Genomic DNA, 25,606 nt, shown 5'->3' with positions numbered 1-25,606 from the left:
ACTCTTCTAAAAATTGGCCAGCCACACTATTAGTTACTTTCCTTTCACACTGGCTAGCCAAAGCCTTGTCAGAGTACCTTGACAATAATTGAATCATGGAGTTGAAAGAGACCACAAGGGCCATATAGTCCAACCCCCTACCATGCAGGAATTCTCAATCAAAGCATACCTGACAGATGGCCATGTTTGACGTTCTCCTCCCAAAAATAATCACCAAAGAGTGTGGCTGGCCCATTTCTGGAAGCTCTCTGAGGAAGAGTGTTCCACTGTTGAACAGCCCTTGCTGTCAGGAAGTTCTTCCTAATGTTGAGGTGGAATCTCTTTTCTTGTAGCATGCATCCATTGTTCTGGATCCTATTCTATTGTTTTAGAACAGAATGAACTATTTCTAGAGTTGAAAACTTAACTTGTACTCTAAATTTCTCCTCTTAGATTTTATAGATCTCAACATTTATATTTCTGTTCTGAATCATTGGTGGGGTGGGGGTGGTCACAGATGTTGGATGACTGCAATGCTAAGGTCACCACTCTTCTGGATGCTTGAGCAGAATATGCTTCATTGTTTACATTGAAGTACAAAGTTGACTTTGATCTGGTGATGGCTCATTCTGTGTTACAAGCCTCTGGCTTTCAGGAATGGTTTTAGATAGAAAGGGGCTACAAGGGAAAAAATATGGAGAAGTCCCAGTGTGTGCATGGTGTTCTTTACAGGGCTATTTGGATACTGGTCTAAAGGCAAAATATTGTACATTCAGATGATGGCCGTATGCACAATCACTACTAGTGGGTTTCCTTGTGTTTAAATGTGTTTGTAGTATCTTGCAATGATGTTGGCCGCAAGCCACCAGCTTCATTGATGATATTAATATTCCCAATATTTTCACTAGCTTCGTTAGCCATAATTGTCAGTCTAGCTCTGCTCTCATTCAGGAGACATATTCAAGGTCATCATGTACAAATCAGAATGGAGAACATGACATTAAGAGCGTATATAATGAAACAAGGAGGTCTTCATTCCAAAACATTGGTGCAGGACTCAAACATGCTGTTCAGTTTGGCGGGAAAACATCTGAGCTCACTGACAGCATTGTATTTGAAGTGAGCATGCAATATAAAGGCAGACTACTCGAGTTGAAACAAATTGCATCCAGGCGAATGGGAACTGCATCTGGAAGTATTTCTAAAACTTCAGCAGAAGTGGGTCCATTCACAGTGGACCTGTTTGCAAAAGCAAAGAATGCACAATTGCAACAGTATGACTGCATAGATGGGAGCAATACAGCAGAAGTGAATGATGCATTGATGATCTCATGGCCCAAGGGGAGGCAGTATGCTTTCCCGCCCATTGCAGTAATTCAGAGGGTCATACAGAAGATACATCAAGAACAAACAATAGTGGTGTTGGTAGTGCCTCATTGGCTACAATGACCATGGTTCCCTCAACTTCTTCAGATGTTGGTAGATCAACCATACAAATTGCCACACAGGGAATACCTTTTAAGTCAAGGGCCAATTGTACATCTAAACCCAGATGGCTCAATTTGATGGCTTGGAGATTGGGCACCAGAATATATTCCACAGTGGTGGTGGAAACTGTCATGTCATCGAGAAGAGACTCAACAAAATCAATATATGCAAGAACATGGAAAACATTTGGTAAATGGTTCTGGAAAGGAATATAAAATTCATGGAAGTGAACATTAAGCATGTGTTACAATTCTTACAAGACGGTTTAGAAAAGGGTCTCAGGCTAAATACATTAAAAAGGCAGGTAATGGCATTATCAACAGTTCTAGAGTTTGGTGGTGTAGCATTATCTGGACAGCTACATATAAAATGTTCCTTAAGAGGAGCTACTTTTAAATTGTTACCAACTAGATATAGGTGTCCATCATGGGATTTGAATCTAGTACTCAACAGATTAACGAAGCCACCCTTTAAACCAATGTGAGAGGCTACTTTAAGAATATTGTCTTACAAAGTTGCTTCCCTGGTAGCGATAACTTCAGCAAGGAGAATTTGGTAATTGCAAGCTTTGTCCGTAAACTCATTGTAGAATAGAAAAGGACAGAGTGGTATTAATGTTAGATCCAATGTTTATACCAAAATGCCCAAATAGTTATATGATATGAGAGGTTTTGTATCTACCTACCTTTTGTCCTAACCCCAGACATCCAGAAGAGTTGAGGTGACATACATAGGATGTGAGAAGGGCCATAAATGCATATATAAAGAGCAAAATCTTTAAGAAAAACAGAGTCATTATTTGTTTCCTATAATCCAAACCATCAAAAATGATTATAGGAAAATGGATAAAAGTGTGCATCTTCTCTGTTACGACTGGAAAAAGAAATTAAGGCCAGTAGCAATTTGGCCCCATTCAAAAAAATTAGATTGTGCCTCTGGCCATCTTGTGAATGACAAATTGGATTTACCATGAAGATTCATTCAGAGATGGCCAGAGGACCAATCCATACCCACTCTAAATAAATAAATTAATATATAAATATAAATTAGATAGATAGGAAATTAGGATTGTTAAGGCTTTATAAATAAACTGACTGAGGAGGGCAGGAGGTCAACGGACAGCAACTGAAAAAGAAAGTTGCCTCCTGCAGACCTAGTTGACATGAGGAAACCCATTAGTAATGGATTGGTCTAAACCATTCGGGCATAACACTCCAGCCATCTCTGAATGAATTTTCCTGGTTAATCCAATCTGTCATTTATTTGGACTTCTTGCTATTACAAAGTCTCAGAGTTGTTTTACCCTAAAAGGTGGTGGTGCAGACTTGGGGTCACCATCAACAATGTCAGCATCTTCCTGGCATGTTGGGGGAATTATTAGTTCAAAAGAAGGCCTATGAGAAGTGGGTAACATAAGGGGATCTTTTTTTAACCTGTTTATACTAACTGCAGAGACACTCTGGTTTCAATGAATAAGAGAGTTCTATTTAAAAGTGTGCAAAAATGCACTTAAACACACAAATACAATGCAATCTTAAGAACAATACAAGGCTAAGAGAATGAAAGGTGTGATGGTTGAATAGCTAGAAGTCAGGAATTAGAGAGGGTGATAATTACCAGTCCTGAAGAAAGGGGGTTCCACAGAAGATGGGAGAGTGGCTCAGATAGTATCTGAGAGTGACTCAGTAAGTAAGAGGAACCTTACGTGCACAAAGGGTCCGTGGACAAACTGTGAACATGAGGTGACTATGTCTGGGACTGATAGTTATAGCCAATTTCATAGCCTCAAGGGGTACTTGATGTTATCCCATGGTGTAACAAAGCTTGATGTGTTTGCCATGGAATTAAAAGGACTCCAGAATGACTGATGGCTTTAACTCCAGAGTGACAAAACATTGATAGGATTTGAGAGCCCCTGGATAGTCAGACAGTAAAGCTGAATAGTGGCACAGCCTGGGAATGAAGTATAGGACAGTGATGACGAACCTATGGCACACATGCCAGAGGTGTCACCCAGAGCCCTCTCTGTGGGCACATGCTGTTGCTCTAGCACAGAGTTTGCCAGAGTTTCTTACTATAAAGCCAGAGGGATGTGGCACTTTGCAATAAATAAATGCAGTTTGGATTGCAGTTTGGGCATTCAGTCTGTAAAAGGTTCACCATCACTGGTATAGGGTATGCTTTGTAACTATTTTTGTGATTAGATGTGCTTAGTTTTCATTGCAAGAGGAGATGCAGAAAGCCTGGGGGAGGATGCAGTAAGCAGCAAACCCATTTAACTTTTATTTTAGTACTATCTAGGTCTCCAGTGTGTCCTCAGGCCAACAATCCTTCTTACATGTGTAACTTCCTAGTGTTCCAAAGGTCATGGTGACCTCTTCAAAACATGTCTGATGCTAGATATCAAATACGAAAATATGAAACACCATATTCAGCGAGAGAAGGGTGTAGGGTATGCTAATAATGGGCAGACAAAATCACTGTCTTTATTAGAGAGGAAGGCACAGTTAAGATCATAGCTACCCCAGCCACTTTTTGCTCAAAAAGCAACATTGGGAGGAGACAATTTTAGAGCAAAGAAACAGGCTAGAGTGTATCTTCCCCATTTTTATATTTGAAATCATTATTTACTAAAGTTGTGTCTCTTATATAAGAATCTATTTATTTGTTACAACTTCATGTGAAACACACCAGTTAAGCCCTGAGTAATAAGAGAATAATAATAAAAAGAATAAGAGCCAGTGTGGTGGAGCATTGGACTATGACTCTAGAGATCATGGTTTGATTTCCCAATTAGCCATGGGAGTGCTCTGGCTGACCTTGGGTAAGTCACACAGTCTTAGCCACAGAAAACCCCATCATAGGTTCACTTTAGGGTCACCTTAATTTAAAATTAATTTAAGGCACACAACAACAACAAGAGAACTAGAAAGGAGACTACAGTAGTCAAGGGTAGCTTATATTTTCTGAACAATCTCGATTAATCAGTAATGGCTTCAGTGGCGTCATTAGAGTTTGTGCTACCTGGTGTGGCAACTCATGGTGTCACTCACCATTGACCTCTTCCCATCCCACACAATACAGAATCTTTAATAGTGCTTTTGCTACTAATGCTGCTTATAAATCATAATTCCCCTATGTCACTAAATGTAACGGCAGTAGTTGTGACATAAACAACTAGCAAAATTTCTCCTCTCACTCTGGCCTCACTCACACCATCTCTTCTGATGAGCTTCAGCATTTTAAAGGGACATGGGTGAACACCACAGCTCATTCCTGCCTAAAGGCAGATGATTGGGGACCAGTACTATCACCCTCCTTAGGGTGTCACCTGGTGTGGTCTACACACCACTAGCAATGCCCCTGATGTTCTTCAGTTACCTTCAGAAGACTCTGAATAGCTCAAATTGTAGAGGCTTATTTGTGGGTATGGATTTTGTTGTTGTGGCCTATATCTGAAATCCAAATTGTTATAATCTGTTTAAAGTGCATTCAGCCATGAATATTTAGCAGAACATACTCAAATAAATACAGTAAGCCCTCCACATTTGCTGGGGTTAGGGGTGCAGGACTCCAGTGAAAGTGGAAAAACCGCAAATTAAAAAAAAAAAACACTGGATTTTTTACCTGAGAGAACACCTCTCTGGGAATCTCTAGATTCTCCAGCACAAATCTGTGGTCAACATCTGCCAGAAATTGATCACAGAATTGCTCTGGACGATCTACAAATGCCGTGAAAAGTGTTCTCGCTAGGAATCTCTTAAGTCCTCAAGCATGACCTCTGGCAGACATTGACAATAGAGTCATGCTGGAGGACCTAGAGATTCCAAAAAAGAACATACTGATGAAATCGGTGAATACCAAATCCACAAAAGTCAAAGCTGCAAATGTGGAAAGGTAACTGTACAAGTATAGATGGAATTAATAAAGCACACAGATATATATTGGGTTCAGTGACATTTACACCATATTATAATACTTGGAAATGGAAGTATCTAGTTAAAATTCAAAAAACATTTTCAAACTATATATAGTTTAATTGTATTTGTTTTTGGAAGCAATATGGTCATTAAGTTCTTTTCCTTTCTAAACAGCTGATGACATAAAGCCATGCCCACGCTGTGCTGCTTATATAATAAAGATGAACGATGGAAGCTGCAATCACATGACATGTGCTGTCTGTGGTTGTGAATTCTGTTGGCTATGTATGAAGGAGATCTCAGACTTGCATTATTTAAGGTATATATGGGAAACAGTTTTAAAATAAAAATTATATTTTCCTAGGTAGTGCATATTTAATATACAATGGACCCTTCCTATCTGCCAAGATTCAGTCCCATGCCCCACTATGGATAGCAAAAAACCCAGACAGTTGTGTCCTATATTATTTAATGGCAGCAATGTGCATGTGGACATATCAGCACATCTGTGTGCACATGCTGCCATTGAATATCACAGGACATGTCAATCCATGGGTGGTCAAATCCACAGATTGCCAGCCCGCCAATTCTAAGGGCCCACTCTACAGCATAATCTAATCCACTGTAAAATTCTGTTTTCCTAACACATCAAATTTGAAAGTGTTTGAGAGGGAAACCTCTTGATGTTAGACAAAGCTGGGTTCTCTGGTAGGATCTTTACTGCAGAAGTCAATGATAGTGTTTACCAAAGTACCCTCCAGGTTTTCTGCCTTATCTGTTACACTGCAGTTTTGTTGTTCTTGTAGTCTATCAGTCTTGCACTCTGATTTCTTTGGGTGGCATTGTTGGTTCCCATCTCTGTTCCACACCCCATTGTTAAAGACTTTGGAGTTATGAAGATATGTGGAAAATATATATATATATATATATATATATATATATATATATATATAATACATTTATATATATATATACACATATATTTAAATGTTAAAAAATGTAAATGTAAAAAAGAAGTAAGTAAAACTGCCAGTCTTAATCCCTTTCTTTATTGGAGACAGAGCAACACAAATCTCAATCTGACAAATGGTTTTCAATAAATTGACCAAAGCAGGATGTCAAATACACGCCCATCCCAGGCTAAAAAAGCCTCATTTGAGATGTAGGCTGAGAAACATTTGTTCAAGCTTGAGTTATTAAATTATAGCCATAGTTCCCCAGTTTCAGCTCCAATTATGTAAAAAGACATATTCACATGCATTCAAAAAAGTATATGTAAAATAAAATTTGTACTTCTGGAAATGTATTTTCATATTACTCAAGTTTCTCCCCGCTCAAAATTTATTTATTTATTTATTTAAATTGGACATTCAAACATTAGGGAATGGATTGTTCTCTGTTAGTTAAGATTTTGATTACATATAATACTTACTTAGGACTGTTCTCTCTCTTAGTCATTGGTTGACGAGACTTAATTGAAAACATTTTGTAGTCCCTCAGGTTGTACCTTCTGGGGGAAAAAACCATGGAGTCGGAAGAAGAAAATATTGTGGCAGCTGGGAACGCTTGTTGGTGCACCTGTTGGAATTGCCTTAATAGCAGGCATTGCTATTCCAGCTATGATTATTGGAATCCCTGTATATGTAGGGCGAAAGGTAAAGTGGCTGTATTTATTTTAAAATGTTGCCTCTTTGAGGTAGGTAGATCCCTGTAGGTAACTAACTTTCCTTCGTCCCACCAATTTCATGCGTCTTTTGTGTTTGGGCAGCATTTCAGAGTCTGGATGGACAAATGGCCCATTCTCAGGTTCATTATAATCTGAAACCAAAACGAACTGACCATCTTTGGCTTTTGTTCACAGTGCACATTAGGATATCCACACTTATCACACATGAAGCGTTTTTCATTGGTCTTATTGTGGTGGAAATTCCTTTTTGAAATATAAAAACTATAGAAAGATGGAGTCACCTTTGTCAGCCAGAGAGATGGTTTTTGAAATAAAGGCTTGGAGTTTAGAAAAACTAGAGCAAAGGAATAGTGAGTGCATCTTGACCTAGATGGAAGCTGGCACCAGTAAGAAAGACATAACATAAACTACTGAGATAAAGACATTCAGAAGCAAGGTTAGGATGAATTCCACTGAATTCCTACAGGAGGGTTAAGGAGTGATGATGCAGTTTTAATGTATGCGTGTATTTCTGTTCTGATTGTAAGAATTCTATATGTTTAAATTGTAATTAGCCAATCAGGTGTATTGAAGAAGCTTCTTTGTCTTGAATAATATAAAAAGAGCCATTTTGTCTTGTTCGGGGTTCTCAGCTTTTTGGAACTTGAATTCCACTGAGTTCAATGTTTTCCTTTGTCGACAACTGGAAATAAACTTATGGATTTTCAATTACTAGGTCCTCTTGCGAATTCCTATTGATCTGCCAATCCTAGAAATCTAAGTTTCCTGAAATTTCTGTTGTAACATTATCTCCTTGCTGGATCTGAGGGTTAGAATACTGCTATTGATTAGATTTGGGCTGTTGAATAGGTTTGGGGTGACCCAGAAATGCAGGAGTGCCAGCTTTGTGTGACAGGTTTTGAGGCCTCACTTTTTGTGTGAAATTAGTGTCAGGTCTGGCTTTATGGATACCATGTTCATGGGCAGTAGCTGCCTTCCCCAGGCTTCTTCCCAAGGGTCTGCATCTGAACCAGCATCTTTCAGCATTTTACAGTCCTTTTCCAGCACATGTAATGCACAGTTTCACTTGGGACTTGCTTTAAGAGCTGTTCCAACCCAGACTGGAAGTGAAGTTCTTCCACCCTGTTAGCCTTTACGCCGTGTTGAAAACAAGATTCCAGACATAGCTGTGAGTGCCTCCTAGCTGCTTTTGCTGCAAGGCCCAGATGTAGGCTTGTCAGTTCCACATACATGGTAAAATTGTTCATGTCCCACTCTGATACCCTTCTGGAAGAAAGCACTACTGTTCTTCAGAGACGAAGTGCCCCCTGTTCAAGAGCCAAGGAAGAGATCAAAACTAAACTATACTATACTAGATTTGTCTTGGCTATCAAAGCAAGGCTTACCACTTTAAAGGGAATCACAGAAAGGCTAACTCAGAAAAAGATTCCTTCCCCCTTTCCCCAAACTAGGCAGACTCAGGAACCAAGAGGAAGAATTTTGATGTTTCCCCCACTTTAGGTGGAGGAAAGCCCTCCTTTTTGGGAAAAGCAGTCCCTGTCCTGACAAAACACCCCAAAAGAACAAGAAAGAAAGGAAAAAAATGCTTCCTTTCTTCTGCAAAGCAGATAATCCTGCAGGGCTACTGCTGCCCCTGCCCTGTTTGGATACCACCCTCTGACTGGACCCGAGGGAGAGAGTGATGGGGGACGACGACTCTCTTTCACCTAGTACCCACATGCAGCTGCTGCTTCTCCTTTGAGATAATGCAGGAGAGAAAAACAAGAAGAGAAGTGCTTACTAGCAGCCAGACTCTCCTTCCAATCTGAGTGAAGAAAACAACCTAGCTTTATTCACACGTGGCATTGACACTATTGGACACCCTTCCCTGTCATGAGAGAGCTGATGCCCTTCTGGTCTGACCGGGTGAAAGACAACATTTAGACCAAAACAGAAAAGGCAGCATCACTGTCAGATCTTCCTTCCCACCTTCCCTTTGTGGACAGAGGGCAGAGCTACTTGGAGACAAAAGGCACTGGCTTAAGGAAGAGAACCTCCTCAGCAAAGGCATATGCAAAGGCTTATGGAGAAAGAGTAGAAAAGAGAGGATATGTTAAGGAAAGTTACATTCTAAGCAAGCAGATCTTACTTTAGCAAGGCTTCATATTTATGAAGGTGCCTTCCTTCTGGCTATTTAGGAGTAATTACAAAAACATTCTCATATTCATGGTCAGAAACCATGGTCAGAAAGAACAAATGCCCTAACATTAACTAGCTAAATATTCCTATTCAATTCACAATACTATGTTTGGTATTCTGGGTCATTGGATTTCTCTAGGAAGTTGGGAGTCTGGTTCTCATTTTTTAGGCTTCCCTAGAGTTAGTGGGATAGGCAGCACTTCTCCTAATTTTCCTTCAGATCTCTTACACCTCTTGACACCATGGTTTGTAACAGTCTGGTAGTTCATCACAATATGACTTTTGTGTTTTCTCCTGATCCTATGTACTGCCAACCTTAAAAATGTAATCTAACCTAGTGTCATTTATTACACTTGTTTCCCTGGGGATGAGCCCATGTTCCTCAGCTGTGTTGCCCAAGATAATGGTGGGGCCCATTTTCACAACAAACATTGTTTTGCCACAGGGCAGGTTTTACTTTTAAATCAGCCTAGTGGATTACCTTTTAATTGGGAGAGAGAAAGGAGCCTGTAACCCTGTGGATATTCCTTGACTTCTCGTGCATTTGATATAATCAATCATAGTTTCCTTCTAGACCAGCATTACAAGTTTGAAAGTTGGAAGAACAGCAATAGAGTGTTTCTGTTCCTATCTGTAAGTTTGTGTCCCAAAGGTAGCATTGAGTGACCATACCTTGACCCCACCACTGTATGGATAAGGGCCATGGCGTTCTCCTTAGGAGATTTGGAATAAAGTGTCACGTGTAAGCTGATTATACCTACTGATGGGAAAGAAGTGAGTGAGTCAGATTAACATGCAGTTGAGGTATGTAACATGTGAATCTTTCGTGTACAGAAAACACTGTGAGAGAAAAATGACTTTTTGAGGAATGAAGAGAGTGTGTTTTGGGATGGTTGTATGATATATGCAAGAAAAAGTACCAATATAAAAATGGTGGATTATATTTACAAGTTAGTATGCCACAAGATGGAGACTTCATAAAAGATTCACCATGTGCGTACCAAATGGAAGTAGTGGAGTCTTAGTTTTCATTGTTTAGGGTCATTCTGAAGATATTTAAAGATACTTGTTTTAAAATAACAAGAACAAGATAAAGATAAATCTGTTAAAGGAATCACTTGTGTTTTGTAACATTCTCGCTATCATCTGCATTATATTCTCTAAAATCTACTTTCTTTCTTTTTCTCATAAAGATTCACAATCGCTATGAGGGCAAAGACATTTCAAAACATAAGAGGAATTTAGCTATTGCAGGTGGTGTAACCTTGTCTGTAATTGTTTCACCCGTTGTAGCTGCAGTCACTGTAGGTAAGTACATTTACTGGCTTAAAAGATTAGGAAAATATTTTCTTAAATAACTTATTCTTTATTACACCAAGTTAAGTCATTAGGTATATCTTTATTGAAATACAGAGCACAAATGGATATTAGTTACATTGCAGGTTTTATTACTGAACTTAATTCTTAAAAGTATGATTGACTAGTTTAACAATTTAAGAAGCTGAAATGTAATTCCTTTTCCTGGTGTTCGGCCCAGTTATCTTTTGAAAAGTAGTAGCATTCTGTCTGAAAAATGGAGTCTTGGCTTAGATCTGTGAGTGCTTAGTACAGTACATGCTTATATGGGCCCATTAATCTCAATGGAAGCATAGGATCCATAGTTACAAAAAATGTGTACCTACTTCTTATAGTTATATTAAAAGGGAAGGTATTGTGGGCATAGACTTCCATATTGCTGTTCTGTATGCAGCAAGAGTCCATGAGATTGGTTTGAGTTGTCTTACTGTGTTTTAAAGGTCAGTATCCCCCCCCCCCCTTTATGTTTATTCTGAACAGTAGTAGTCTCTTAAATTGTACATTTAGGAAACACTTTTTAAAAAATAGATACATGATGTATCTGAACTCATTGTAATATATTTCATTTTCTTTGCAGGTATAGGTGTCCCAATTATGTTGGCGTATGTGTATGGAGTAGTTCCCATTTCCCTTTGTCGAAGTGGAGGTTGTGGTGTATCTGCTGGGAATGGAAAAGGTGTCAGAATAGAATTTGATGATGAAAATGATATAACTGTTGGTGGAACCAATGCAGCAGTAGGTAAGAGATGTTACTTTTTGATATGTGATGGCCCATATTGCTGCAGCTACCAGGCTGCTAGTAAGGTCCTTATTGACCCATGTAGCAAGAGTATGACACCTTGCATGCTTACATAGTTATGAGCCTTGATTTCGTAGCAAACACAGGTCACCTCTAAGTATTGGTGAGTTTCTTTTCCATGCCGCAACCTAGAGTGATCCTGCTCTGTTGGGTTGAATAGCTGCATTCTGCAGCTACTGGAGCCATTTAACTCAGTAGGAGCTTAACAGCAGACTAGTTCATAGATCCCTTCTCTATTGATGATCACTTTAAATCTGCAGTTAATTCTTTGCAATGACTCCAATTAGAAAATAGTTAAAAGTTCATGCTAGATACTGCTTGCTCCCAGCAATACAGTTCCCCCTAGCCTGTTTTTCATTGAAAACTTTAAAAGCCTGTTGGAATAAAAAGCTTTTAGTTGGATGCCATCTGCACCCCAAAAGTCCTGACAACCTCTTCCAGCAGTTTCATGTATATGTTAGCAGAACCTTGGGGACAATGGCCAGAGGGTCAGACAAAAGTCCCCCCAACACCACCCTGGTTTGCCCCTCCAGTGCCTTCCCATCTCAATGGGGTGGCCCAGAAGGATGCTGTGGTGATTGGTATCAAAAGCTGCTCAGAGGTCTAGCAGAACTAACCGGGACACACCTCCTGAGTCCAGTTTCTTATGTAGGCTATCTGCCAAGGCAACCACAGCCAGATTGAAATAGTTGCAGATAATCCATTTCATCCAGAAACTCCTGGAGCTGGAGGCCACCACATGCAGTACCTTGCCCAGAAATTGCATGTTGGACACTGTCCAATAATGATCTATTATAGAGGAATTGGGGGGTGGCTTTTTAAAACCAAGACCTCACAATTGCTTTCTTTAGACAAGTTTGAACTCTGCCTTGTTGTAAGGAGGACTACCTCCGTCACCCACTCAGCCAGTCCCCCTCTGGCCTGTTTAATAAGCCAAGAAGAGCAATGTCTTGACTCTCACCTCTCCAAGGATCCTGTCTACATCCTGAGGCTGCACAAATTGAAAAGTATCCAATAGCAATGGACAGGCAGGAGCCAAGATTACAGCCACTGGATCTGTATCATTACAGCATCCATACTGGAGCAGATCTGAATAAGTTTATCTGCAAAGTGTCATGGAAATTCTTCATAGCAGGCTGTCGCGTGGTCTACATGTTATATTTGAGGACCAGAGAGTAATAAACCTCTGATTGCTCTCCTGAATAGCTCCTTTCAGGTGCAGTGGTAGCAGAAAAAAATATACTGCTCTTCCTTGTCTTCTAGCAATATTCCATTGTGTTCTTTTTTTTTGTTACTCTTGGTTTGTAAAAATGGTGTGGGAATTTTAATAAATATGATAAAACAAAACTAGCTGGTGGTCTTGCTTTCTGGAACAGAATCAGTGTTATTTGTAACCCGGTTCTGGAGGAAGATCTCCGATTATTCTCAATATTAATCTCAGAATAGCAGAATTGCAATCTAGAATATGGATTATGGGAGTAATTGTATTGTCCCTGCTCCCCGTTTCTTTTCAAGACAAAAGTAAGGCACTTTGGAGTTAAAATTGCTCTTTTCCATTTACTTTATAACTTGCCCATAGTCAGTTATTGAGTACATGCTTTCTTGCGTCAATCTGGGACCAATAATAATTTAATTTAATAATAATTTGTTTTATTTATATACCGCTATTCCAAAGATCATAGCGGTGAACAGCAAGTAAGCTAATTAGCAAGTAAGCTAATTTGCCCCCAACAGTCTGGGTACTCATTTTAGTGACCTCGGAAGGATGCAAGCCTGAGTCGAGCTTGGCAATAGTTCACTCTCAGTTCACGGGCTGGATGGAAAAGCCTACCTTATTTCTGTTAATTTTTAAAATTATTACTTTTTTCAAATGTAGATACCACATCAGTAGCAGAGGCACGTCATAACCCTAGCATTGGCGAAGAGAGTGTTGGAGGATTAACTGGAAGCCTGAGTGCAAGTGGGAGCCATATGGACAGAATTGGAGCCATTCGAGATAACCTGAGTGAAACAGCTAGCACCATGGCTCTGGCAGGAGCTAGCATAACAGGAAGTTTGTCAGGAAGTGCAATGGTCAATTGCTTTAACAGGTAAAAGAATCTGTTCAGTGTTCACCCAGATTTTAGCCAGCTTTCAGTTTTGTGCCTGAGCTGCAGTTATCACTGAAAACATGTTTATACTTTGCATCTGCTTACTGTGATGCTGTAATTGCAAAGTCTTTTGATCACAGCTTGATATATAGGCATTTTAAAAACAGTGATCGAATATATTTGGATTCAGGAAGAGCTCTTCTTCCTGATTTCTGTAGCTCTCAACTACAGTGAGTAATGTGAAACTATAGCAATAAGGAATTCTGTCGTTAGATCTATGTATGACAGAGTTAATCCTTGAATTTTCAGGAAGAAACAAAGTCTACAGTACTTGTCATCTTTAGACTGTTGAGTGGGGGGGGGGGCAGCAGTATTAGCCTGGCAACCCATTTTGAGTATTTTTGGGTTTACCACTATATTGTATACAGAATTGATTTTCCCTACCACAGAATTTAGAAAGATGAGTCATAAAAACTCTTTAACTCCAATATAGTATGAAAACTAAATATAATTATTAAAATGATATTGAATTTCTCCCAAAGGTTGGAAGTCCAAGCAGATGTGCAGAAGGAAAGATGCAGTTTGAGTGGAGAATCAGGCACCGTTAGCTTAGGAACAGTTAGTGACAATGCCAGCACCAAAGCAATGGCTGGATCCATTACAAATTCCTACATCCCATTGGACAGGTAAGACTGATGGAGTAGAAATTTGGTTGAGAGGGAACTTAAATAGCTCAAGTAATACTAAGGCAAAAAAATTAAGTATGCAAGTGCTAGAATCATTAGCGATGGCAACATAAACGAATTCTAAACTGAAATGTCTTTAGTGTGATTGTGACCAGTCTTTAGAATATCTAGAGCTTTATATCTTTTTAAAAACAAGATACTGGTTCCCAAACTTTGGTTCTCCAGGTGTTTTGGACTTCATCTCCCACAAACCCCAGCCAGCTTGGCCAACTGTCAAGAATTCTGGGAGCTGAAGTCCAAAACATCTGGAAGATCAAACTTTGGGAATCACTCGCCTGCCTGAAAAGTTTCCTTTGACCTGTAAGACATAGTAACCTAAATTCAGGTTTATAATGATGGGTTGTGGCTACTCACTGATAAAGGAAGGTATACTTTGTATTTCATATGCTGAAAAGCACTCTGTATCTCATGCATGTTTGTGTCTGTACATAATGTGGGTAATTCCCCACTTGACCATGGAAATCCATTGGGTGATCTTAAGCTAGTCACACACTCTCACCCCCAGAAAGCCCAGTGATAGGTTCGCCTCAGGGTTGGAAATGACTTGAAGGCAAACAACAACAAAGGTGATTTGAAAAGAAAGAAATAGCACATCTCACAGGCCTATTCTGAATTCTGGAAAGATTATTATTATTATTATTATTATTATTATTAAACTTTATTTCTAAAGCGCTGTAATTATACACAGCGCTGTACAAAGTCGGTAAAATTAGAGAGAATATAAAAGCCTGCCCAAGGCGTATATTCTAAAATAATAACAATTAAAAAAGGAATAGTTAAATTTACCATATAGAAAAGAAAAAACAAATTAAAAACATCAAATATCAAACAAATCACATCACATCAAATGTTGTCAGACAGCCAGATGACAATCACAAATTCCCTGAGAACGCTTCCCTAAACAATATGGTTTTCAGCTCAGCCTTAAAGCTGGTTAGGGAAGTGATGAGCCGTGCATGCAGAGGAAGAAGGTTCCAGGAATGAGGGGCAGCAAGAGAGAAGGGACGGATCCGGGACGGGGCAGAGGAGATCCTGGGTTGAAAGAGGAGACTTTGGCTACCAGAGGGGAGAGTGCAAGTAGGGATGTAGGGAGAGAGAAGATCGGTTAAATAAAGAGGGGCCAGCCCATGCAGGGCTTTAAAGGTGAGTAGCAAGAGTTTGTACCTGATGCGGAAAGGAAAAGGGAGCCAGTGAAGGGAGGACAACATGATCATAACGGCGAGCGAGTGAAATAATACATGCAGCTGAATGCTGAACAGAAATTAATGAGTGGAGAGGAGAGAGGGGAAGCCCTGACAAAAGGAGGTTACAGTAATCTAGTCGTGAGACCACTAGGGCATGGACCAGTGTCTTTGCGGTAGAAGCTGAGAGATATGGACGGATTTTGGCAATATTGTAAAGAAAGAATCTGCAGACTTTGGCTGTAGTCTGGATCTGAGGGATAAATGACAAAGAGGAGTCAAATATGAAACCAAGACTGCGGGCTTCCTGGACCGGCTGGATAGAGATGTTATTGACAGAAATAGAAAAGGAGTAGTGAAGGATGGGCTTAGGAGAGAAAACAAGAAGCTCGGTCTTGGACATATTGAGCTTCAGGCGCCGATGGTGCATCCAGTGGGAGACAGCTGTTAAACAGGATGACACTTGCTGCTCTAGCTCAGGCGAAAGATTAGGGGTGGAAAGGTACAGCTGGGTATCATCGGCGTACAGATGGTAGGAGAAACCAAAAGAACTGATAAGTTTGCCAAGGGAGAGTGTGTATAAAGAGAACAGAAGGGGACCCAAAACAGAGCCCTGAGGAACTCCAACAGATAAGGGGACAGAAGACGAGGTCTGACCACCCGAGACCACTGAAAAAGATCGGACAAGTAAGATGTGAACCAATCGAGAACAAGGCCCGAGAAACCAAGGTCAGAGAGTACATCTATTAGGAGACAGTGGTCCACGGTGTCGAAGGCCGCAGACAGATCGAGTAGGACAAGGATAGAATAAAGGCCATTCGCCTTGGCCCGCAAAAGATCATTCGAGATCTTAGTAAGGGCCGTCTCTGTGGAGTGCCATGGGCGAAAACCAGACTGGAAGGGATCCAGAATGGAGTTGGTTTCAAGAAACTCAAGACAGTGTGAATAGACAACTCGTTCCAACACCTTAGAGAGAAAAGGAAGAAGAGAGATTGGGCGATAGCTAGCCAAGGAAGAGGGGTCGAGAGAGGGTTTTTTCAGGATAGGGGAAACTAAGGCATGTTTGAAGATTGAGGGGAAGGAACCCGAGGAGAGAGAGAGAGATTAAAGATATAGAGGAGGGAGGGTAACAAAGAGGGGACTATAGAGATTAGAAGACGAGAAGGAAGTGGGTCAAGAGAGCAGGTGGTGGGTTTTGATGAATTCAGCAGCGAAGAGAGTTCTTCCAAAGAAACAGGAGGAAACACAGAGAGTTTATTAGTAGGAGGGGCGAGGAGATTAATGGTGGGAGCCAAATCATGAGGAGTTAACTCAGAACGAATGGTGGTGATCTTTGTAATGAAGTAATTGGTGAAGTCGGAGGGAGAAAATAATGGAGAGACGGAGGGAGGAGAGGGTTTTAACAGTGTGTTGAAACAGGAGAACAAGCGCTGCGGGCGCCTCTTGTTGGCGCAGATCAATGATTTGAAGTAGTCTTGTTTTGCCATCGACAGGGCGCGTGAAAAGGATAAAAGAATGAACTTAAAATGGATAAAGTCGGCCCACTCCCTGGACTTTCTCCAGAGACGTTTGGCTGCTCGGGAGCAGGACCGGAGAAATCTAACAATGGGAGTGATCCAGGGCTGAGGCCTAGTCATAGAGGAAGAGGAGGACACGCACGTAGATAGTGGGGCAAAGCTGTCAAGAGTTGGAGAGAGAGTAGAATTCAGTAAAGACATAGCTGAGTCAGCAGAGTCCCCAAGATTGAGAGAAGCGAAGGATGAGTCCAAGGACTGAGTGAGATGGTTAAGGTTAAGAGAATGAAGATCGTGGAACTGGCGGAGGACGGTATGACGGGGAGGTGGGATGTAGGTAAGAGTAAAGGAAAGTAGGTGATGGTCAGATAGTGGAAAATCAGAAGCCAAGTAGTCGGACACAACACACTTGGCGGGGAGAACTAAGTCGAGACAGTGACCAAGGGAATGGGTTGGAGAGTTGGAATGGGGTTGGAGACCGAAGGAAGCTAAGAGAGAGCTGAAGGGAGAGGTTGAGGAGTTCTTGGAGTCGTCAAGGTGGATGTTAAAGTCACCTAAGATCAGGGAGGGGACAGTATCTGAAAGAAAAAATGTCAACCAAGACTTGAAATCGGTGAGAAACTGAGACGCTGAACCAGGAGGACGATAGATGATGGCAACCCGAAGTTGCAGAGGAAAAAAGAGTCTAATGGAGTGTAATTCAAATGAAGAGAAGGAATAGCTGGGGGGTGGAGAGAGAACCTGAAACTGGCAGGACTTTGATAATAACATGCCGACCCCTCCTCCGCGACCACCAAGAGAAAGGGCAGCAGAGGTAGCGGTATCGTGGGCCGGAAGCCAGGTTTCAGTGAGGGCGAGAAGATTAAATGATTGTGATAGAAAAAGATCATGGATTGCCGCTGCTTTTGGCGCAGCGGAGCGGCAGTTCCAGAGAGCGCAAGAAAATGGGAGTTGGGAGATAGGGAGGGGCGGATAGGGATGAGATAGGGAGAAGGAGAGGTGCGAGGAGCCATGGGGAAGAGAGGATTGGATGACAAACAGATGGCAGGAGAAAATGTAGAAAAGAGAAAAGCAGAAAAATAAAGGTACAGTCCAACAGTGCTGGATGGGATGGGCTGACGATCCCAAGACATGAGGGAGTTGACGGAGGAGAAGGGTAGCTATAAGAGTCTCTGGACGTCCCAGGTTCTAAGGGTGAGGGATGGCTGAGGGGATGCTGCCCCAGCTCTCTCTCTGCTGAGCTGGAGATGCTGCTGCTACTTCCAAGGAGTCCCAGAACAGTGGGAAGAGGGAGGGATGCAGTTAATTTGTTTCCCTCTCCCTCTCCCTCTCTCTGTGGACGTTATCAGACAAGGGAAATTGGAAGTATAATCCAGTGGCAATCCGAACGCAACCCATGGGGTTTAACATTATTACGTGATAGTCTACCACACGCAATTTCAGGCAATGGGAAGTCAGTCTGAACGCAATCATGGGGTTTCACGTTATTGCGTGAGAGGTGATCACACGCAATTTCGGGCAATGGCAAGCTATTTTCTGGCAATGGGAAGTCAGTTCAAAAACAATTTGAATTCATGTAAATTCACTGAACTAGCGAATTCACATGAATGCATTCTGGCTATAGTTAAAAAAAGTCTCCCCAGTGTCAATCACTTTACAGTTGCCTACTTTAAACTTCATTTGTCATTTTGAGCCTCTTTCCCTTTGTTTTGAGGGGTCATTTTGGAATTCTTTGCTATTACTTTGTGTTTGGTTGTTGTATGCCTTCATTTTATTTCAAAATGGCGGCCCTAAGGTCAGTGTACCAGAGAGGTTTCTTGTCAACATTTGTTCAGGGGGGTTGTTTTCATTGCTTTCCTCTGAGGTTGAGAGATGAAAGAGTGACTTTCTCAAGTCACCTAGTGGGTTTCCGTGGCTGAGCAGGGATTTGAACCCTGGTCCCCAGAGTCATAGTGCAACACTCAACCCACTACCCCACACTGGCTCCGTGCTTCTTGTTTTATCTAATCTAAATAATGTATCAGCAGCAGTAAATTTGCCTAGTATATGGTCCAGCCATTTTCCTGAGCATTTATGAACAAGTTCGTAAGCACTAGTCCTCAAGAACCAGGAGCTCTTTGCACTGAACCCGCAAGCCTGTTACTTCTCAGCCTTCCCATCCTCAAACTGAAAGAGAACACAAAAAGTAGCCAGGAGGTTGCTAATTAAAGTTAACTCTTTCACGCTGCTGGACAGCGGTTAACATTTGGCCACAATGCTAACAGGGACTCCAAAACCCATCTGCCCGATGGCAAAGGCCCAGCTCATTACAGCAAGAAAGCTTGCAAAGAAAATTTCTGGTACAATTGGCCCTGCTGATTATCTCCCAGCCCCAGTAGTCCTGATCTGTAAAATAGGAGTACATATTTGTATTTTTGTCCATGTTTTGTTCTGATGACCAGTTTTAGCATTCAAACAAAAATCTACCAAACAGTTATACCTTTATTGACCAATCAAAATGCTCAATATACTTGTTGCCAACATCTGAAGCCGCAACCCTGAATATTTTCCAGTTTTAGCATTGTGCGGGAAAGTACTGTAATGTTGATTTTTAGTTGTGTCCATTTCCATCAGTGAAGGGTGAAAATCTTCAGAGGGATTCTTCCTCCCTCTCATCCGATAGGCAGAAATGGTACAGATCTTTCCAGAGCGCCCACCTCTAAGGGTGTTTTCCTCTTTTACTGCTGGGAAATCCCTGATGTCCAATAGCCCATTTGTATTTTTCTCTATAAATAAATAAATAAATAAATAATCTTAACTTCTCCCCAAGGCTCAAGACGGGGTATGATCCTTATGACTTGGTAGCTTGGAATTTGAATCATAATAGCTATCTTATTTTAATGGGGTGTGGCTGGTAGTCAAGGATGTTGAACAAAGGTGGGGCAGTAACGTGCTCATAGCCCCCCACTTTGGACTATCAGTCTGTCTCATGTATGTTGATATCCATGAAGCAAGCAGCCAATTTTTTTTTAAATGAGATGATGTATTTAAGGGACTTATTTGTAAGGTGCATAGAGCTTATGGGACTGTTCAAGTAATATTTCCCCCCTATAAATGGCACAGAATATGCAAAGGAAAAGATGCCATGTTCTTATAAACGTCATAATTTGGTTGGTATTCACAACATCAAGCAGTAGAAGGAGTCTGATAACCACATGAAAGATTATAATATTTTAACATGTGAAATTACATATTAATGTTGTGTTACATAATTTTATGATTAAGGTTAAAATGGGCAGTTTGGGCCAGCAGATTGTTCCATCTTTTCTAATCTTTTAATTCTTTTTGCTAAAAGATTTTTTTTAATGTTTTAAATTTAACTAAGATAATGTTGCAGCTTGTTATATACTTAATAATGGAATTCTAACCGTTTTGTTTCCTACTAGGGATGGCAGCAGCATGGAAGTGCAAGTAGACATTGAATCGAAGCCCACAAAATTCAGACACAATAGTGGAAGCAGTAGTGTTGATGATGGTTGTGCCGCAGGACGTAGTAACGCTGGTTGTTCCTCAACCTGCTTGTCGGAAAACAAAGCTAGTGCCACCAAGTGGTCCAAAGATGCATCAGCAGGGAAAAAATGCAAAGGTAAACTAAGAAAAAAGAGTAGCATGAAGATTAATGAGACCAGAGAGGACATGGATGCTCAGTTGTTGGAGCAGCAAAGTACAAACTCCAGTGAATTTGACTCTCCCTCTCTCAGTGACAGTATCCCATCTGTAGCTGATTCTCACTCAAGTCATTTTTCTGAGTTTAGTTGCTCTGATATGGAGAGTATGAAAACCTCATGTAGCCATGGTTCCAGTGATTATCATACCCGCTTTACTACGGTTAGTATTCTCCCAGAAGTAGAAAATGACCATTTAGAAAACTCTCCACACCAAAGTGGCAATCCATTGCTTGTTCCAGCTGCTCCAAACTCAGAGGTTCCACAGCTGAGTTATATTGCTGAAGAATATGTTTATAATGGGACTTCAAGTGGTGCAGATGTGAGTACTATGGAAACACTGAAAGAAACAAACAACAATCATTCACAACATGCTGTCGAGTTAAACACTACAATCCAGACTGAAATTTAAACTTTCTTTTTGTGCTGCAGAAATGTGTTTACCACTAAGCGCCCCAGTCAGGTAACTTGAAGTGGCCAGGGGAAGGAAAGCTTCAATGCAATTTACTTTTTATATATGTCTCCATTAAGGCTTGTGTGGAACTCTGTTGCAGAACTATGTGAAGTAACATGAAGATTTTAACAAGTGCATTACAATGAAACAGTATGTTGATGTTTTGTATTCTTGCCATAACTTTGCTGAAGGTCTGTATTTGGTGTACTTGAATGGGGGGAAAAGCTGGCTCACAATAAATGCTGGAATGATCGCTTGTTGAAAGTTTCATGTAGAACTCTCTTAAGTGAATTTCTAGGAACACAGAGGTAACTTAACATCATGCTGGTGTAAAACAGAATCTATGAAAACTGAATTGCTGTAAACATACCAAATATATTTCAGTGTGATAATTTTGTCTGGAGCAGAATGTAGTCTCTTTTAAGTAATACAGAGACACACATTCTTTGAGCAAGGTTATGGCATTTAGCTTAACTTTAAATACAAAAAAGGTACTTGAAATACAATAGTTAGCAAAATGACGTCTCCTTGTCAAGAGAATGGAGGTAATTTAATTAAACTTTCAACTGACAGCAGGAGATAAAGCTTATGATAGCTATATATTGTAAAATTTAAAATCATTTTAAGTTGTAATCATTGTATAGAATCTGATTGTCGCCTTTCACGAGGGGACTTTGTTATGCTGTTTAATTCTTTGTGCCTTTGGAGAAGACTGGGGTTCTAAGTGCCTGGTCTTATGATTTCACTGTTTAAAGTTTTCCAGAATGTTCTCTTTTGCCACCTTTTTGGAATCTAAAGGAAAACTATAGCAGATCAGTGGACTGTGGTAGATTAACAAGTATCATAATACTGAAGTATTAGCCGACCAAAGACTCACTCAGGCTTTTAGCGGTCAATTTTTCTGACATGCAGAATCACATGCAGAGGAAAAAAGCACAGTGCAGAGCTTGTATATATACAGAAGCAGAGCTCCAAGTATGGATGGCTTTCCGGGGTCCCGCTTGCCTGCTTATGGATGCTGTTCAGCTGAACACAAGCTGAAGCTAGCTCAGGCATCTGCACTGCTAGATGTTTGCTACACAATTCATACTGATGTACCTCTGCCCCTCACCTGAGAGAGAGACGTGAATCTTGGCAGAACACTCTCCAATACTTTTGTTTTGTGGATTTTTATTTTTGGTAAGTTCCCATTAATGGTGCTACTGAAAGTTTAGTATATGAGAAGAAAGTTGCCATGGACTGCAGTCCTCTTCCATGGCTTCCCCTTACCATTTTCTTTAATCAGCTAACACTAGTAGTGCCAGATACGTTACTTGGTAACACTTGTTATGATATTTGTATATTTGCTATTTTCATTTGCTCAAGATGTGTGTAAACTGCATTTTACCAGAAATAAATGTCTGAGTACTATTTCATTTCTCTTCTCTCCACTGAACAAAAAACTGAGTCACAATATAGGTAATCATCAGTATTTTTTTCTTGCAACGTTCTGAGTTCATTTCTCATATATCTTTCACACCCAATTTATTGGCATGGGATGAAAAAGATGTTTGAAAGTATGATACCTGAAAGTAGAGTATCATGCATTTCAGCCCCCCACCCTCGACTGAAGTGAGCTTTTGATTTGAGAGTTCTTATGAATTGGATCATTTTCTGGCAGTGAAAGGCTGAACACTGTGAGATGGATTGCTCTTCCCTCTTGTCCCAGTAGGCAGGAATGGTACAGATTTTTGAGAAGTAGTAAGTGCAGACCTCTGATAAGGCCTGCCCTGATTCTTGCTTCACACACCATGGATCATGTTTCTCTCTTGTTCTTCTTTACTTCACAAGATCTCTTACGACAGCATCAGCCACAAAGAGGCTCTTTACCTTCCACGTGTTCCTCAGTGAGACCCTCATGAATGGGAATTTCATTTCCCATGAAAACAAACTCCATTCTGTAACCTCTTTGCATTATTGATGGCCAACCTGTTAGGAGTGCAGGAACAAGGCTGAGGATCAGACAACAACAGCCTTAGAGACCAGGATGTTGCCAGTATCATAGAGATGTCCAGGAATCTTGGGAGACCAAAGTCCGCCACTTCGACCCAGAGCAGGGAGGCCTGGGCTCAAGCCATGCCATGACCATAGAAGCAAGACAAGCAGTCACAGCATCTGCACCAGAGCAGGTACAACTAAGCCCCCTTTCCCTGATGGCAACCTTTGGAGACCTCAGTGAGGCAACAACTGGAAGTTTGAGAGGCTGGGTCCGCAAAATACTCCCAACTTGTGCAAGATAATGCCAGCCTGTAGCTAGGATTGCCATACCTCCTTTCTCATTAAGAGCTGCAACTCACAAGCCTGCCTGCTCATGGGTAGTCCTTGCTTACAAGTGGCTGTGACTTCCAAGCCACACAGCCAGTCGCTTTGGCTGGCAGTCATCCCTACTCATGAGCATCTGCAGCTACTAGCACTGCTATCCTTGAGTAGTCTTCCAGCTGTCTGGCAGAAGGTGCTGCCCAAGACAACCTTTAATTGTGCAAGTAGAGGGGGAAGGAAGCCTCTCCCTGTAGCAGTGGTGGCAGGACACAGGCTCAGTTGGTGGAACAGCAGCACTTGGTAACAGCTTCCCCCGCCCACCCAGTATGTGGATTGGAACAAGCCTGCCTCCAGTAGCTATTTCTGGCATGAGCTTAAATTATTCCAGCCTCCCCAAATTGTGATGTCTAAACTACAGGCCCTGTTTGTGCTTCCCTGTTTTCTGATTTTAGAGCAGAAGCTTGGAAACTAACAACCTAGGAAGGCAGAGGTCAGCCTTAAAATGCACAAGAAGCCTATTCTCTCTCTTCATTGCTTTCCAGGCTTCCACTGCTATTTCCATTATTGCCGGAGCCTTTTTTTCTTCTGGGCAAAGAGCTGCCAAAGGTTATCCCAAGCGGTAGTGCCAGTTGAAGACAAGAGGATGAACAAATGGTTGCAAGTTCCCATACTTACAACACTGAGTTTCAGTGCTAGGACATAGACCTCAGCTTTGAAAGGTCAGATCTGTTTAAGGTTTAATCATTGAAGCTCAGCTGTTACCCAAACAATGAGGGAAATCTTCCCTTCCTCCAGCCTTGCCTCAATTTGATATTCAAGGCTTACATGTGTTTAGGGAACTTAAATTATTTTTTTTCAAAACTTGGTGACAGTACAAGATGGCCCCATGGTACAACATGAGGGGGATTTACATCATAGGTGTTAACTGTAACAGGTAAAAAAGGACAGCCAACTTTCTGGTATGGAATACAGGGAATTGCAGCAGGTTGTTTCCCAGAATCATAGAGTTGGAAGAGACTTCAAGAGCTGTTCTGTCCAACCCCCTGCCATGCATAGAATCATAGAGTTGGAAGAGACCACAAGGGCCATCCAGTCCAACCCCCTGCCATGCAGGAAATTCAAATCAAAGCATCCCCAACAGATGGCCATCTAGCCTCTGCTTAAAGACCTCCAAGGAAGGAGACTCCACTACACTCCGGGGGAGTTTGTTCCACTGTCGAACAGCCCTTACTGTCAGGAAGTTCTTCCTAATGTTGAGGTGGAATCTCTTTTCCTGTAGCTTGCATCCATTGTTCCGGGTCCTGTTCTCTGGAGCAGCAGAAAACAAGCTTGCTCCCTCCTCAATGTGACATCCTTTCAAATATTTAAACAGGGCTATCATATCACCTCTTAACCTTCTCTTCTCCAGGCTAAACATCCCCAGCTCCCTGAGTCGTTCCTCATAGGGCAAGGTTTCCAGACCTTTCACCATTTTAGTCGCTCTCCTTTGGACACGCTCCAGTTTCTCAACATCTTTTTTAAATTGTGGTGCCCAGAAATGGACACAATATTCCAGGTGGGGCCTGACCAGAGCAGAATACAGTGGCACTATTACTTCTCTTGATCTAGACACTACAGTGGTACCTCGGGTTACGAAATTAATTCGTTCCGCGGCTAATTTCGTAACCCGAAAAACCTTCGTAACCTGAATTGCCATAGGCGCTAATGGAAAAAAATAGCTCTCTGCTGCCCTCCGGTGGCGAAATAGCGCCGAGGTTTTTTCGTAACCCGAAAAAACCTTCGTAAGCCGAAACAATAAATCCCTATGGGATTTTTTCGTATCCCGAAAAATTCGTAAGCTGGGTAATTCGTATCCCGGGGTACCACTGTACTTTTATTGATGCAGCCTAGAATTGCATTGGCCTTTTTAGCTGCCGCATCACAGGAAGACACAATCAAAGCACAGATGGTCCTCCAGACTGTTTAAAAACCTCCAAGGGAACATATTCCACTGTTGAACAGGTCTTACTGTCAAGACGTTCTTCCTAATGTTTAGGTGGAATCTCTTTTCCTGTGGTTAGCACCCATTGCTCTGGAGCAGCAGAAAACAAGCTTGCTCCATCCTCACTATGACACCCCTTCAGATATTTAAACAGGGCTATCATATCACCTCTTAACCTTCTCTTCTCCAGGTTAAATATACCCAACTACTGAAATCTCTCCTCGTAGAGCA

At 41.3% G+C, this 25,606-nt stretch overlaps 1 protein-coding gene across 5 annotated transcripts in view; it reads left to right on the top strand.

Moving 5' to 3' along the window:
• Positions 1–22,511, top strand: part of RNF19A (ring finger protein 19A, RBR E3 ubiquitin protein ligase) — a 68,096-nt gene extending 45,585 nt beyond the window's left edge. For all 5 annotated transcript variants that reach the window (XM_042463406.1, XM_042463409.1, XM_042463407.1 and 2 more), the window contains 7 exons: positions 5,562–5,706; positions 6,880–7,042; positions 10,446–10,560; positions 11,186–11,347; positions 13,284–13,497; positions 14,040–14,183; positions 20,364–22,511. In XM_042463406.1, the coding sequence (XP_042319340.1) occupies positions 5,562–5,706; positions 6,880–7,042; positions 10,446–10,560; positions 11,186–11,347; positions 13,284–13,497; positions 14,040–14,183; positions 20,364–21,054 (1,634 nt within the window). In that variant the 3' untranslated portion in view covers positions 21,055–22,511. The remainder of the gene's footprint in view (positions 1–5,561; positions 5,707–6,879; positions 7,043–10,445; positions 10,561–11,185; positions 11,348–13,283; positions 13,498–14,039; positions 14,184–20,363) is intronic.
• Positions 22,512–25,606: the final 3,095 nt, after the last annotated feature.

This window comes from Sceloporus undulatus, chromosome 4 (assembly GCF_019175285.1).
Source record: "Sceloporus undulatus isolate JIND9_A2432 ecotype Alabama chromosome 4, SceUnd_v1.1, whole genome shotgun sequence".
NCBI classification, from domain to species: domain Eukaryota; kingdom Metazoa; phylum Chordata; class Lepidosauria; order Squamata; family Phrynosomatidae; genus Sceloporus; species Sceloporus undulatus.
This window is presented reverse-complemented; position numbering and strand designations above follow the sequence as displayed.